This window comes from Sinohyriopsis cumingii, chromosome 11 (genome assembly GCF_028554795.1).
Source record: "Sinohyriopsis cumingii isolate HCF-2022 chromosome 11, ASM2855479v2, whole genome shotgun sequence".
In the NCBI taxonomy this organism is placed as follows: domain Eukaryota; kingdom Metazoa; phylum Mollusca; class Bivalvia; order Unionida; family Unionidae; genus Sinohyriopsis; species Sinohyriopsis cumingii.
In genome coordinates, this window is record NC_142971.1 from 56,853,467 (window position 1) to 56,871,166 (window position 17,700).

At 35.0% G+C, this 17,700-nt stretch overlaps 1 protein-coding gene across 1 annotated transcript in view; it reads left to right on the forward strand.

Annotated features, from left to right (window-relative positions):
- LOC149788506 (calcium/calmodulin-dependent protein kinase type 1-like) overlaps positions 1 to 17,700 on the forward strand; it is a 193,296-nt gene that overhangs the window by 92,095 nt on the left and 83,501 nt on the right. The window contains exon 4 of the mRNA XM_089974504.1: positions 17,056 to 17,194. Coding sequence (XP_089830630.1) covers positions 17,056 to 17,194 — 139 coding nt within the window. The remainder of the gene's footprint in view (positions 1 to 17,055; positions 17,195 to 17,700) is intronic.

Below are 17,700 nucleotides of genomic sequence, written 5' to 3' on the forward strand. Positions count from 1 at the left end.
CAGTACCCCATTTGTTTTAATTCTTTTAATCTGGTCTGGTAAAATTCTCTCCAGGCAGAAGAGAGTCTCCTGGGCTACTTCCCATCTTGATTTCTTGTTTCTCCAGTACATGGTTAAGGAGCTTTCTCAAAGGTTTAGTAAGAGGTCTGCTAGACACTGAAAGGGGTGGTCTGCCCCCCCCCCCCACCCCAGTTCGCATATACACATACATTGAGACTATTGATCGCTGTGGCTTAAGTCCTGAAGTAGAAAGAGTGGAGGCCTGAGAAGAAAAGGCTAGGTCTCTAGTTACCATTATGGTCTTGCATGCCAGTGTCAACAACTGTTTGGCAGCTTCTTTCAACCAGCTGAAGGAGGAATCACTGTCCCCAGCTGCTTTTGAATATTTGTTGTAAAGAGTGGCCAAAATATCTAGGCATATGTTATCCATATCCATGGCTTTATCAGCAGAGCTTTTCCATTTTCACATGGATGTTGCAATGGACACATTCAAGGTCTGAGACTGCTTGCATGGAAACAGACCCTTTCAGAGGGTTCATTCTCTCCGTCAGCTTCCAAATTAAAAATAATATTTGATAGATCAGCAACTTTGATTCATTGTATCTGCTCCTGGCCTGTCAGAACTGGCTAAGAAATGAAATTATCCACAGGGTCCATGAGCAAAGTTCAAGGCCCTGCAGCCCCTGTCCAAGCAGAGCCGCCCCCCCCCCCCCCTTGGCAATGAGGCCCAAGAACTTGTCATGCTGCAAAAGCATAGGGAGGAAGTTGGTAGGCCCTTCCCCTTTTCTAAGTAAAAGAAAGGGAGGTGTGTGGAATACCTAGAGAATTGCACCCTCTCATCCTCTCATGCAGTGTGTCCCTGTTCCATAGGTTTCTGGCTAAACCTTGTTTAAGGCTTTTGGTCAGGCATCCTTGATGATGTATTGGAACTATCTATCATATAAGGAGGATAGCAATGTTGTTTTCAGATCTTCCTCCAATAAGGTCCCATGTGTGCTTCCACCAGTTGAATCTGACCCAAATAATGGTAGATGTTCACTATCTTCTCCACCTTATCTCAAACTCTCCACTTGGACATGTTGCCAAGTACATCATTCAGTCCAGAAGATGATCTTTGTACAGAGTCTTTCATGCCAAGTGGTGATTTTTTGTGATTGGTGCAGTAGGAAATGTATTGATCCTAGCTGTCTCTCTGTGAATGCAGTGGCTGATTTTCTTATCGTTTTTGAAGAGATACATCCTCAGTTTCTGCTATCAAGGGATGTAGGGTAGCCCTATGCAACACACTCAAATGTAAGGGCCCAGCCAACAGTGAACACTGTCTCATAACAGATATTTTAAGCTGCAAAGACTGGTGTCTCGCTTGACAATGCTCTGATGGAATCTCTTGTGTGTCTTGTGGTCTCTCACTAAAGCTTCCTTTGAACATTTGGGTGAAGCTTCTTTTGAGAAACTTACCCTCAAAACTTTTTTCTTCTTTGTGTCAGTGAGACATATGAGTGAGCTTCATGCTCTGTCCATAGAGCTAAGACTGTCTAAAAGCTCTGTGGAAATTTGATTGCATTCTCTGTCCATAGAGCTAAGACTGTCTAAAGCTCTGTGGAAAATTTGATTGCATTCTCTGTCCATAGAGCTAAGACTGTCTAAAGCTCTGTGGAAATTTGATTGCATTCTCTGTCCATAGAGCTAAGACTGTCTAAAGCTCTGTGGAAATTTGATTGCATGCTTTGTCCATAGAGCTAAGACTGTCTAAAGCTCTGTGGAAAATTTGATTGCATGCTTTGTCCATAGAGTTAAGACTGTCTAAAGCTCTGTGGAAAATTTGATTGCATTCTCTATCTTGCTAACAGGTTTCTTAACAAAATAAGCAGCTTCTTTTGATCGCTCCAATCCTGCTTGAGATATCCGTTCAGTTTCTTCCATGCTGGGGATAAACAGGACAAACCTTTATGCCAGTTTGGGCTTTAAATTATTCCTTGGCAGCTCCTAAAGGTCATCTTGAAAATCTTGTTTTAGCTACTCCTCCAAAAGGCAAATTCACTCTGACATAGTGCTTTCACCAGAAGAGTTCTTACGGTGTCAGTTTGTGCATTCGTCAGAAGAGTTCTTACATTGTCAAGTTGGTCTTTGATGAGAATGACTGAAACTCAATATGGCCACCATGGTGGCTATATTGAAAATATTGTTGTCTCAACTTCCAAAGGGATAGATATATCAACAAGGGATTTTCACCAGTTTACTTCTTATGGTCCTAAGTAGTCTTCTGTCCAGATGATGACAGGTGTTGTGAAAATCGTGTTGTCACTACTCCCCAACAATAGATGATCATTAGGACATGGGGTTTGGCCAAAAATCTTCTGATGATGTCTACTTTGTTGTACTTTGAAAATGGTGCCAATCTGACATCCATAATGTCCATTACTGCAGTTAATTTGAAATTCACTTTATTGCTGTAGAGTATCAGAGATGGTTTCAACACTCAGCAGCTAAAGGAAGAAAAGGTCTTGTTGCAGGGTTTAATGCCATTTTTCAGCATAAGATAGGCTATATATGGCAGCCAGTATAACTGGAATACCCCAGGAAGAACCACTGACCCACGAGAAGCTAATGGCAGGCTTTCTCACATATTCACGTTATCTGAGCCTGAGACTTGAACCCACACAGACAGAGGTGAGATGGCAGTGTTCCGGAATGGTGAGCACTTTGGACCACTTGGCCACTCAGGGCCCTTGGTCTTATCTTAAATTGCTGGAAATTCTTTTCACCCAGTAGAGTAGCAGTCCCAGATAAAGGGAAACCTTTTTCCTTCACCGGTATATAGTATCATCTGCCTGCCACCAAACTGGCAAATTCAGCTATTTATATGTGCACAGCGGCAGCAGGTTATATATTACTGATATTAAAATGTAATTGGGGGAGGGGGCAAAGCTAATTTTAATGATGTAATACTTGTTGCTACTGCCAAATTCTCAATGTCCACCCCTCAGTGAAGTCCCACTAGTCCTAGAGCTTCATAACAATGAATGAGGTCTAGTTCACAGAAAACGCTCGATTCAACTCTAAGCTGATCTGTCGCGCCATGCGGCAATTTTGCCCATGGGTCATTCCATGAAGATGGGTCCGAAGCAAAATTTTCCCAGTGGTATACACTGAAATCTGTTCATGAGGAAAATAATACACAATTAAATGCATTTAACATACTAAGACCTATCACATGTATATACGTTCTACGAACGTAAACAATTTGACTCAACCGAAACAGGAATCTAATGAATATGTAATACTACATAACATATACATAACGATTAGAAGTACAAAGTACTATGGTACATCAATCAAAACTTAATATATCTCAACTCCCTATTTAACAAACGGGGAAGGGAGAATTACCCCGAATTAAGATATATGCACTAAAATGTGCCAATGTCTGAACTATAAAAAAAACCCCTCACCCTTTAAAAAATCTAATAATATACAGTATGCTATGGCATACTATAAAACCCCCTACACCACATACAAACATATGTACACACTTATTATTCTTATATACTTACTTAAGAAAAGACTGGAACCATTTGATATAGATAAGCCAATATAAAAAATACATACATGGAAAAAATTTTAAAAAAAAGAAAAAAGAGGGAGAATGGAGAAAAAGATAATAAAATAATAATAAATGGGACTAAATGACTCTGGCAAAGTCAGCTAAATAAAAAACATAATAAAAAAAAAAAAAGGGAGGGAAATTGGCCCATGACATTAACATGTCACTGGGGCAATAGTACGACCCTAAATTGGAAGTCCAACTTATGGAACTCGGACCTCTAAAAGTCCTAATGGAGGTTGGAAAGTACATAAGCTTTTGGCTTCATGGGATTTAAAAAAACTTACAAATATGATGATAAAAAAGAAATTAACCCTGCAAAATTTATAATTAACATTATTGTTTTATTGTTTTATACAATGAACATATACGGATGTATTATGGGAGGACAGGGTCAACCCACACTAAATACACTTTTAGATATAATCAGGGTGTCACTTCTAAGTTCTAACCAGCTTGGTGTGCTGGGATGGGGCTAAGATGTGTCAACAATAGTTCACATGATCCAGTGTCACAGGTTTCACTTAATATCTTTTTCAACATCACCCTGTTGGAGGATGAATTCTCATTATATGGTCAAGTATATTTTCCAGCCTGGAAAAGAGTAAGCACTGCAGTAGCAGCAAAAGTATTAAGATTTTCAGAAGAGTTTTCTTTTGACTTTTTTATGTAACTCCTGTAGTCAACTAAATATTGTATTTTTAGCATTTGTTGAATAAGTGTGTTGTATGTTTACTGGCCATCTAGGAAATATGCCTTTAGTGTCAGTACTTCCCATTTTTATCATGTTCTCTAATGTGTGAACACAGTGTCTTTAATTTTGTTAGCTATGGTGTGAACTTAATGATGACCCTTTAGTTAAATGTTAGATGACAACTTGTACAATAATTAAGACACAAGTACTTTAAGATACTGATCATTCAAGTTTTGGGGTGCATATGGGGATATGCATAGTTTTGGGGGTACATATGAAGCTCTGCTTTTTTCTTTCTAGCCAAGATTATCTATTTTATCTCAAGGTAATTCATATTTTTGGGAAATGGCATAATTTATATAATTTGAATGTGGTGGTTTTTACTGTAAATTTGAGCAAAATGTTTTTCCAACTATTTAAGAGTGTAAAATTTATTTTAAAAAATTACAATTCCCTACCAGAGTCCCAGGTGGCAGTGTGGTCTAAAGTACTTGCCTTTACCAATCACTGTCATCTCAGCTCTGTCTGTATGGGTTCAAGTCTCCTTGGCCAATGTGGCTATGTGGGAAAGCTGCCAGTAGCTTCCCATGGGTTGATGGTTAACAGGGTTTTTGCAGGTTCTTCCTCCACCAGTGATACTGGCTGCCATATTGTGCTAAACCCAAAACAACTACAGCATGGTCCCTGCTGCAGAAAATTAAATTGTTGCTGCTTAAAGTAATTTATTACAGTTATGCACTTCAATAAAATAACAGAAAAGAGCAAAAACCAACAAGTTTTATAAAATTCAAGAAATAATATATTTCCCTATATAACAAAGAAAAAATTTGAAAAGAACTTTCAGTATTGTTAATTAAATCCCAAATAGTCCATAAAGATCTCTCACCAGTCTTAATGAATAAAGTTATAATTAAACTGCAGTGGTTTTCGAATTCAGAGATCCAGCACCGTTGATGTTCCTGTAGTCTTCAGTGTACTATAACATACCAGTGTCTGAAGTGTGATGATATGCTAACAGTCTTCCAATTAATCACATTAACATTTTGCAAGATGTTCTTCTCTGACTTCCTGATGGTTCTAATTTAATGTTTCTGTCCAGTAATATTATTTAAAAGCACTTTGTATTTCCAGTGAATAAATAGTTTGAATAATACATTCCACCCATATGAAATACTGAACACAACAATAAGACTGATTTCTGCTTCTGATGTTATCAGAGGAATGAGTAATTTCTGAAATAAGCAAGATTATATAAAAAGACTAAGATGCAAAAGAAGAAGAAGGATGTAGGGCAAAAGTTCATTTTAGAACAATCTTTTACTAAAATTATAATAAGAACAGTGGTAAACATCAGAAGGCAGGGGAAATTCCAATATCCAGACCCAAACCCAAATAAATATGTTAACTACAATTGATAATGATCAGAATATTTAACCTAAACTCCTAGGGAAATATTAAATTTGTATTATTTGTTTACAAAATAAAAACATCATCAGTGTCTCTATCCAGGAACAATATGAACTTGATTTTGGACAAGGTCAATTCCAAAATGCAATTATTCATTGCATATTATGGATTATTAAAAAAAACAACAATGCAAATTAAATATACATAACAAATTGCAGTTTCCCATGTTATATAGGCAGTATGTTCATAAAGAAAGCAGTATGCCATTGTACACAATTTGTCATGGTACCCAACTCGGTTATTATACATGTGTACCAGTATATGACTTATGGATGGACTGCAGGTTGTATGCTTTTCCTGGTCACAGGTAACCAACTCATTATTCCACTCATCACAGCATTAATTGTACTGGATCACACCTTTTGTTTGATCTCATCCAAAAAAAATGTACATATTGTACATGTGTACTAATATGACTTTGAGGGATGGACTGCACGTGTAATAGTATATGACTTTTGAGGGATGGACTGTATGTAAAAAAGTATATGACTTTGAGGGATGGACTGCATGTGTAATATTATATAACTTTGAGGAATGGACTGTATGTGTACTAGTATAGAACTTTGAGGGATGGACTACATGTGTAATAGTATATAACTTTGAGGGATGGACTGCATGTTTAATAGTATATGACTTTGAGGGATGGACTGTATGTATAATAGTATAGGACTTTGAGGGATGGACTGCATGTTTAATATTATATAACTTTGAGGGATCGACTGCATGTTTAATAGTATATGACTTTGAGGGATGGGCTGTATGTATAATAGTATAGGACTTTGAGGGATGGACTGCATATTTAATATTATATAACTTTGAGGAATGGACTGTATGTGTAATAGTATAGGACCTTGAGGGATGGACTGTATGTATAATAGTATATAACTTTGAGGGATGGACTGCATATGTACCTGTATAGGACTTTGAGGGATGGACTGCATGTGTACTAGTATAGGACTTTGAGGGATGGAATGCATGTTCCGTGCTTTTCCTGTTTCCCAACTCGAATAATATTGTAAATGTGTAATAGTTTTGGACATTGAGGGATGGACTGCATGTGTAATATCATATAACTTTGAGGGATGGACTGCATGTGTAATAGATATAGGACTTTGAGGGAAGGACTGCATGTGTACTAGTATAGGACTTTGAGGGATGGACTGCATATGTACTAGTATTTGACTTTGAGAAATGGACTTCATGTGTACTAGTATTTAACTTTGAGGGATGGACAGCATGTGTAATAGTATAGGACCTTGAGGGATGGACTGCATGTGTAATATTATATAACTATGAGAGATGAACTGCATGTGTACTAATATAGGACTTTGAGGGATGGACTTAATGTGTACTAGTACAGGACTTTGAGGGATGGACTGCATGTGTACCAGTATAGGACCTTGATGGATGGACTATATGTGTAATAGTATATGACTTTGAGGGATGGACTGCGTGTATACTAGTATAGGATTTTGAGGGATGGAATGCATATTCCATGCTTTTTCTGGTTCCCAGCTCTAATAATATTGTACATGTGTAATAGTTTTGGACATTGAGGGATTTACTGCATGTGTAATATTATATAACTTTGAGAGATGAACTGCATGTGTACTGATAAAGGACTTTGAGGGATGGACTTAACGTGTACTAGTACAGGACTTTGAGGGATGGACTGCATGTGTACTAGTATAGGACTTTGAGGGATGGATTGCATGTGTACTAGTATAGGACTTTGAGGGATGGACTGTATGTGTACCAGTATAGGACCTTGAGGGATGGACTATATGTGTAATATTGTACATGTGTAATAGTACTAATATTGTACATGTGTAATAGTACTTGATGGATGGACTATATGTGTAATAGTATATGACTTTGAGGGATGGACTTCATGTATACTAGTATAGGACTTTGAGGGATAGAATGCATGTTCCATGTTTTTTTTTAGTTCACAACTGTAATAATATTGTACATATTTACTAGTATATGACTTTGAGGGATGGAATGCATGTTCCCTCCTTTTCTGGGTTCCCAACTCTAATATTGTACATGTGTACTAGTAAAAGACTTTGAGGGGTGTGCTTTTCATATGGTGCCAGTTGCCTGTTTTGGACAATCAAGGTCAAGGTCATCATTGATGCATAAAATGTTTATACCATTGTCTGTCACTTCAAGGTTACTAACAGTCTGTGACTTTCACCCTAACATCAGGCCTTTAGCGGTGGACAATGATAATAGCTTAATTGTCAAGCAGATTGTAAGAACAATGATTCATATAGTGTTTAAATGCAAGAAACATCAGTTATATCAGGGTTTTTTTTTTCTTTAGCTCACATTGTACCTCTACATCATATCATAGAAAAGGATGACTTTGTTCTTTTTATTGTTTTATTTCTTTCATACCTGTCACAGTAGCTGGCTACATATAGGTAGATACATGTAGGTAGGTACATGCAGGTAGGTACATGTAGGTAGGTAGATGTCAGTAGATACATGTTTGTAGGTACATGTAGGTAAGTTGGTGATTGGATACGTTTTATGCCAATCTCATAAGTTTACGTCCATGTTTGACATTGTAAGGAAAATACATATGTTTACGTCCATGTTTGACATTGTAAGGAAAATACATATGTTTACGTCCATGTTTGACATTGTAAGGAAAATACATGTGTTTACCTGATTTATGGTACTTTTCATAAAGATCACACTTAAATTTTCTGACATTTTTTATTTAATTCTATAAATTAATTTGATGTCAGAATGGTATATCTCTGTTTTTTTTGGGTGAAATATTGGCGGCATTTGAAAAAATAGTTGATTCATATACTATATCTATCAGTTATTTTTTCATGATATCTTTATGCTTCTCACACCATAAAAATCACATTTTGGGGTCTGCTCAGCCGCTGAAAGGCATGTATGTCAACTTTTTAGCCACAGTTGCATTTGTGTAAACAACCATTCTTTATCAAAATTTTGCTCTGTAAGCTGGAAAATATATTATAAATATGAACAAATTGGTGCATGCACTCAGTTTTTGAGTGGAGTGTGGCATTAAATTAATGTAGCAATGGTTCAAGTGTTGCAGCTGATTTTCAAGAACTTAACTTTTTCCAGCAACTGCTCCAGGGGCCTAGTGGTTAGAGTGTCCGCCTTGGATGCAGGAGGTCGTGGGTTTGTTCCCCAGCCAAGTCATACCAAAGACTTACAAAAATGGTACTTACAGCTGCTTCGCTTGGCGTTCAGCATTAAGAGGTTAGTGTTAGGGCTGGTCGACCTGGTGTCAGGATAATGTGGCTGGGTGAAACATCATGCTACATGTGTGCGGCATGATGCCCCAGTGCTTGACATCACTATAAACTGACACACTGCAGACATCGTAGCAGTATGACTAAAAAATTGTTAAAGCTATGTTAAAAATCCAAATCACACACACACACACTTTTTCCAGCCGCTCTTCCTTCAAGATAACCAGTGTCATTTGAGTTCATTGCTACATATTCTATTTTCTTAATAACGCTTTTTAATATTGGTCAAAGATGATTTCATAATAGTGGTTCTTTCAGAAGAAAAACAAGAAGAGTATTGTCACATGCAGTCAGGAGGAGTAAAAACATTCTATTTTTTAGCATATTGATAACTGGGATATAACATGTACTCCACTCTCTCCAGTCCACAGAGTGGTGATGTAACAGTTACATACAACCCTATTTAGATTACTGTAATACAGTATGGGGTAATTCAGATGATAACAATATAGCAAAGATAGCACATCTTCAAATAAGAGCATTTGGGCTAATATCAATTCAGAAAGAAAGCAAGGAAAACTTTGCTGGCAAGTTAAAAATATTACCTATTAAAGACTGAATCCAGTTGAGAAAAACCAAATTAATGTACAGGATATCCAGTAATAGTGTTTCTGAATATTTTACAGTCACTGTTCCAGTATAGGCTACCTGGTAATGCTCCCTACCTACAATCCATGTCAACCAAACAGTATAAAATTCCCAAACCAAATAAGGAATTATTCAAAAAGAGTTTCCAATGCTCTGGAACTTTGTTCTGGAATAGTATCCCAGTTGAGATTAGAAATTCCCACTCTCTTTCCTTCTTCCAAACCCAATATATTGAGTGGCTTCAGAGATGCAGTTAAAAAAGAAGAATGAAAACAACTGTATTTGTATTCATAAATGCCTCTGGCATCATTAAATATACTACTCATCTATTTTGTCACTAACAGCATATTGCATGTTGTTATGTATGTAGGTTCTAATAAGCAGTAACAAAAAAAGAGTAAAAACAACAAGCTTTGAAAAATTTTACAGTAAATTTTATTTCCATGGAAAAACAGTAAAAATAAAAAAAATAAGAACTTACGGTTTTAAGAATCAGCTCCAAAAATAATCCAAGAATAATCCACAAAATAAATTTTAGAAGTCCTTGTAATGAATGTTCTAATGAATTCAAGTTCGAGTCCTGATGAAAAATCAAAATGGAAGGTGATGACATATACTGTAGTCAGTATGGTGCTGTAGTGTCTACAGTTCTTTGTTAATCCACAGATGATATTCTGATGTTTGAATTTTTCGAATAAAATTTAAAGAAGTTTGTTTGTCCAATAATTCTTTATGAGCACTCAGATATTTCCAGGAAAAAGAATTTATCTTTTAGAATCCAAATAATTTGAATACAAATTAAAATATAACTCCAAACTGGTCAAAACAAAACAAACACCTTTTGTCCCAGTGTTTAGAAGCCCGACTGAGATTATTTCTCTATAAACAAAGGTTATACAGACAGATAATGCGCAAAACAGATACCCGTAACGAGGGTCACATGATCACATTCCAGAATGGTTTAGAAGGTATCTACACGTCTAAGGTCACATATTCCAGTACAGCCCCGATTTCACTATCATCATTCACACATTAAAAATGAATTAAAAAAAGATGTTGTTTACTTGATTCACACTCAAAGCCAAGAGCTAGGTCAGCAAAAGATACAAAGTTAGTGTTTACAACTAAACAGTCAGGTCAAACTAATTTCTGGAAAATATCAAATTCCTTAGTAAAGAAAATTACATTACTTTGACAAAAATTGTAATGAAATTAAAAGTAAAAAGATTTTAAAACTTACAAACAATTAAATTAAATATAAATGAAATAAAATATACATAACAGTGTATATTGACTGTGGATTCAATATGAATGGGCGAATATCCATCTGGTGAAAAGAAAGAAAGTAAATATAATATGTCTATACATGTGCATGCAACTATGATTAGTTCTTCAGCTAATTGTGTTACCCTCTTTAAATAAAGTCATTATGTGTAAGTAGGTTTGACATCACATGTCTTCAGTTAAAATTAGTGTATGGTAAAGACCAAACTAAGTATAATATAAAATGGAGAAGAAAAAATTAACTTGTTAACTGTATTAGATTGTGTAGTGATACTGTTATTAATTAACTGTATTAGATTGTGTAGTGAAACTGTTATTAATTAACTGTTAGATCATGTAGTGACACTGTTATTAATTAACTGTATTAGATTGTGTAGTGAAACTGTTATTAATTAACTGTATTAGAGTGTGTAGTGAAACTGTTATTAATTAACTGTATTAGATTGTGTAGTGAAACTGTTATTAATTAACTGTATTAGATTAGATTGTGTAGTGACACTGTTATTAATTAACTGTATCAGATGACAATGAAACTAAATGATTCCAAAAACATCAAATGTTTGAGAAAAATCCTTTGATGGATGGAACGAAGGGCAATTTTTTTTCACTTAATCCAAGTTGTGAACATGAACCCAACCTAAATTGAAATCATTGATAAAAAAAATGTGTCAACTTAAATCTTTTAAGCTGATTATTATTCATTTGGAGAGTCCTTTAATATACTTCATACTATTAGGTGGAAAAGAGAAAATGGTGTCCTGTTAGATTAACAACCAGTGATTACAGTTTTCATGTACTGAACTAAATGCCCAATATAGTAAGCAAAATTGGTTCTTTGGTGTCTGCATTATCACAGTCACAATATCACTGAGATGATATTGTCAGTGATATTGCAAAACGTTTGGACACAAATCCCTTTGGTGTTATATGTTGCACACGTGATTTCTACAAGTGGTAGGCCAAAAATACCACTTTCAAAGCCATCTACTGCACATACCATTTGAGATTAAATCTGTCACTCTTGAAAATTAAAGATATTTTTGTCAAAAACAAAAATTGAATAAAACAACTCGAACATGGTATTGCTACATGTTCTGTCAATACATTAGACAAACGAGTCAGGTTACCGGCATCTACTGGGGACCAGAAGTGTTCAGCCAGTACAAAACCAGAAAGCATTTATCTTGTAGCTCATTAACTTCTCATTGAAAAATTTAAACTCTGCCAATGTAGTGATTAAAGCTGTCATCGGGTATCTGGGTACTCAGGTATTCAGATCAAAGACATCAGGAGCAGAATAATGATTGCAGTTTGAGGCTTGTGTTGTGTGACTATTGGCTGCTGCACATTTATCCATCATTAGACCTCTGTCTGATTTCCTTATTTTCTATTGATAGTAACTGTACTTGAAACAGTTCCAAGAAAACAGGTTTCTTGAATGTGAATCATGTGTCACAGATTCATTATATTGTGATACATATATACATAGTGGACTAGTCTAAATTGAAAACAAATGACACCAGATATTAGGAGAAACTCATCTATATTACATGACTGCAAAATGTTAGAGACAAGGGATTTTGAAAGAAGAATTTAATAGTGATGTAAAACAGATTCATCATTTGTAGATTGCATTACAATTCAGTGGAAGTTAGACATACTAGATAAAGTGTTATATACGTAAATAAGCTAAAGATGTTTTTTGACACTTGTGATAATGCTAATACCTCTCTTTGGGTTGGCATGTATGAACCTACAACAAATCAGTTCATGTTCACATTAAATATAATTTCCCTTTAATCAGGTAACTAGGTAAATGCTTGTTTGGATTGATGGGTACCTGTTAGAAGTTTCCTAAAAATTTTACAGCTTTAGAAGTGACACTGCTAAAAAATGGTTTGCTTCATTCTTGAATACCAGAATTCAGAAAGTGACTTTGCATGGATGTGTATCTGAAAATGAAAGAATGAAACTGAGGCACGCCACAAGGATCTATACTCAGATCACTTTTGTTTATTGTTTTTGTAAACAATCATCCTTCAGATTGGAAATTAGTATCATCAGCTGATCTGTTTAAAACTTTCTCTGATGAACACAGCTGCAAAACTGATTTAGAAAATAATTTCAAATTTCATTAAAAAAGTTAAAAAAATATGGTGTAAGGAAAATGACATGGCTGTAAATACAGAAAAAAAAGGTTTAATTAATAACAACACTGCATAAAAGAGCTAAAATGAATGACATATGACTTGAGCCTTTTTTATAATAATGAAAAACTAAGTGGTTTTCATTGACAAAATTCCAGGTATTCATGTTGACAATAATTTACTTTGGTTTAATCATATGAGTCTCGTTACAAGGAAAACAACACATATCATTTCGATCATGCCTATTATTAAAAAGGAATTCAAAACAGTGCTGTATCACTTTTTACAAGCACTACATTCAGCCTTATTTTGATTATTGTACTATTATATGGGGGAAACACTTTTAACGTTAATATTAAGAAGATATTTCGGCTGCAAAAACGAGCCTGTACAATTATACTAGATGGGCAACCTGGAAACATTATCCTACCTTTTAAAGAATGACTTCACCTTCGGAAAGCCAAAATGGTGTATAAAGTTTATGTTAAGGCTGTCCCTGTTTTCTTAAGAAACAAATTTAAATGCATAGAAACCAGCAACCTTAGATCAATGACAGCCAAAAACTTTCTAATTCAAAGAGAAAAAATGAAAGAATTATTTGTTGACCATTTTCAGTATTTCGTGGCCATTTTATGGAATAAGATCCCAAAAGAAATCAAAGAATATTCTAGTATGTCAGTTTTTCACCATGGGTGTGTTAAATGGATGAAATCTAAATCTTAATTAATACCACTTGGTCAGTGTACCTCCAAAAGCAACATCTTTTGTATCTGTGTTGGTATGCATTTTGCTGGAATATAACTTTGACTACTGAAGACTGATAGTAACTTCATCTTTTAGTGTGTTTACAATTTACATGTATAGTTAACTAGTCTGAGTTTGTAATTTCTATCTAAATGTCTAATGTATGTAAACATGTACATGTGAAATGGATAGTGATTGATTGCGCTTACGTATCTATACAGTACCATTGAGGGCCTTAAGGTAGATTTGTAGCTAATTGAGTTACCCTCATTAAATAAGGTATTTAATATTATTATCATTATTATTATTATTATTATTACTATTATTATTACAACAGCAACAAGTGTGATGATGCATTGCAGAGTAATATGATTCAAATTGTTAAGAACTGAAAAAGTGTGTGCACAGCAAACTGTTAATTGATTATCTTGTAATTTGGGAAGTTGAAAGCCAATTGCAGGTGTTTTCTAAGGTGTTATAAGTAAAAATGAAGGGAACATAGGTGATCTATGATATCTTGTAATTTAGGGATTTTAAAGCCAATTGCAGGTGTTTTCTAAGGTGTTATAACTAAAAATGAAGGGAACATAGGTGATCTTATGATATCTTGTAATTTGGAGAGTTTAAAGCCAATTGCAGGTGTTTTCTAAGGTGTTATAAGCAAAAATGAAGGGAACATAGGTGATCTATGATATCTTCTGATCCCTTTGATGAAAATCTGCTGACCTTTGACAGAGGGGAGACCAAATGGAGAGACTGACCAAAGAAAGATTATTTCAGGAGACACACTGGAGTAAGTATTTTTCTTCTTATCTTGTTTAATTGGTATTGTATTATTCAAGATGTTTTAAGGGGAATGTGTAAAAACTAGCTATTTTTGTTCAGTTCATGCTGGCTCAACAAGTTGTTTTGCTTATTTTGCTGACTGGTGACAGAAATACTGTGTAAGACACAATTTGTTCTTGAGTATCAGTGCTGTTATTCAGGTGGATTATCAGACCACTCACTGCTAATTAATAAATAAATCCAGGGCAAGAGCTGATGTGTATTGACCATATAGGCATTGTGTATTTCAAAAGTATGCATTTTTTGTATTTCAAAAACAATCTGAAGTTTTCATGAACATAAATTAAGTTTAAGCCCTTGATAATATCCGTTAAAAATATATTACAAAGATAATTAATTTTAAAAGTGGGATAAGTTATTCATAAATGCATAAATACATGTAGTTTTTCATTTTTCACATTCAGTCTAAATCAGACTTTATTTTTTCTTTCTTTATTTACAGTGGTGAAACTTGCCAACCGATGTTTGGATCAAAGCCACAAAGAGAAAGAAGCCATTGTGGATGCGGCTCAGGAATACATCTCAAGTCCAAATCATGAACTTCCTTCTCAGTGTCAAAATAGCTTGGAAGAGTATTGGAGAGCATTCTGCAACCTTGCAAATACAAGAACAGTAAAACTGATGCTAGAACTTCTTTGCAGGCTGAACACAGTTGTCCTGTCATTCCAACATTCTAATGCTGAGAGGACATTGTCCATTCTTTGCCGAATACAAAGTGATTCAGGGGGAAATTTGGACCAGAGAATTATTGAGAGCCTGTCAAGTGTGAAATGTGAATGTCCTCATTGGTTATTACACAGTGATCTTGTGAAGGAAACTAAAAATGCTGTTGGAGTTTATAACAAATTAAAAAAATCTTTGCAGTAAGCTATAAGATAAATAAAAACTACTTTTTCATTGATTGACAGTATCTTGAGTAATATTAATATTGTAATATTATTTTAAATCCGAATTTGAATAAAATTCATGTTCAAAACTTTCTGTTTTATTATAATATGAAGAGAATACATATGGGAAAAAAATGCATTTATTTTGTTTTCATTCCCTTTAAAACCCGTAAAGTTTATGCAGATAAAAGAATCTGCTGTTTTACAAGTCAATCTACTGATCAAAGATTTGTAAAATTTGTGAATCCTGCTTTTTTTATGTTTGATGATGCACCTTTTTTCTAAACCAAAGATTTTATTTTTCACAATACTATCTCTGTTCATATGGAAATAAATTGACCATAGAGTTTTAGAGTTAATCAACATTGGCACTTTAAAATAGTATGAAATTGTAGGTAAACCCTGTCCAATGTGTAAGACATATTATGTCATTGAATTCTCTGCCATAGACCTGTTTCTTCCTGTCTTGAATTGTCATCAGATCAAGTGAACTGGCTTTAATATTTTTATGTAGTAGCTTTTAATCAGTAAGGTAGTTTTAGTGTCAAACTATTTTCTTTCCATGTTATCAGGTTTGAAAAGTTTAATACATAACCATGGTTATTATATTCTGTGAAAGGAGGCAATTAAATACAGGTCCAAAACACACTGATTGTACATCCAACGGCTTTGTTGTTGAGAACATTACATTTATAAACATGGGTTTATATGGTATTTTGTATCATCTGCATAGGCAGATTGTGAGATACAGTTCCTCTAGTGACACAGCAACAGCATCCATAAAGATTCTGTGTACAGGTTTCAAGTAGTCACATAACTTTTATAAAGGTTGATGGGTTTAGCTTGAAGACGGGTGCAGTATTGTTGTTTATACCTTGATTTGCAGTCTGGTTCCCAACTTGTCTGCTTTCTGCATTGAATGCTGCTGTATGAAGCCAGATGACTGTCAATGCCAGATTGTTTTGTGATGAAAAGATGTCCACAGATGGAGATGGTTCAATAATCAGAGCGTTGCATATTTATTCCTTTAATTTTCTGTTTGTTTGTGACACACTGTGAATGTTTTACTACATGTAATAAGCTCAGTTTTATCTTAGGAGTTATTATCTTGCATTGAAGCTTCAATGAACAATTCAGTCATACAATTATTTTACAAAAGTTTAGTAGTAGTCAAACTTAAAGGAAAGGAGTGCACACAATGATAATTGTTAATACCGAACATTTCCCATTGCATCATCTAAAACATTCCTTTTCCACGTGATAAATTTTCAGTCAAAATTGAAATGATGTAACATATGCCATGTTTAAGTTTGCCAAAGATCAACACAAAAATATCAGCCCTGTTTGGGGGTGAGGGTGTTAGCATTTGGTGATGCAGGTTTAAGACAACATATGCATAACACAGCTTGGAGTACAAGTGAGGCATAACTAGTGTTCAAAATAATTCTTTTCTTCACTTATACCTGTTCTTTGAATCACATTTCAGGGTGACAGGAGGGGAATTGTTTGACAGGATTGTGGAGAAAGGCAGCTATACAGAGAAAGATGCCAGTAACCTTATCAGACAGGTGCTAGAGGCAGTTGATTACATGCACGAGCAAGGCGTGGTGCACCGAGATCTAAAGGTATTACCTTGCATACCAGTCAGTAATTTGTCTTATTTTGTGGAGGGTGGGGTTAACACCATTTTTCAGCACCTGAAAGGCAGTATGTGACAGCCAGTATATTTGTTGGAATAAGAACCTGGGAAAACCCTGTGAAGAGCCACCGGCCCAAGATACCTCACTTATCCATATTGGCCAGATTTGTTATTGCTGCTCCTCATAAACTACTTTGAGGATTGCCATGAAACTTTAATGTTCATCCCTTAGTTGGTGCTTAATAAACATGGTGATATTCAGGTATCCAGTAATGCCACCACATCTTGAGTATCTTGCTACATGTATGGTAATATCAGCTAAGGTTTTCCTCTACAAGACTTTGTATGGTGTGTTGTGTACATTTCATTTATTTTGCATACCTGACTTTTGTAGTATCGGGATTGAAATTATGGGTAAAGTTTGGCTTACCTGACTTTTGTCATTTTTTTAAAGTAGTAAGCAAGATATTTACTGGAACTTGAGCTCAAAGG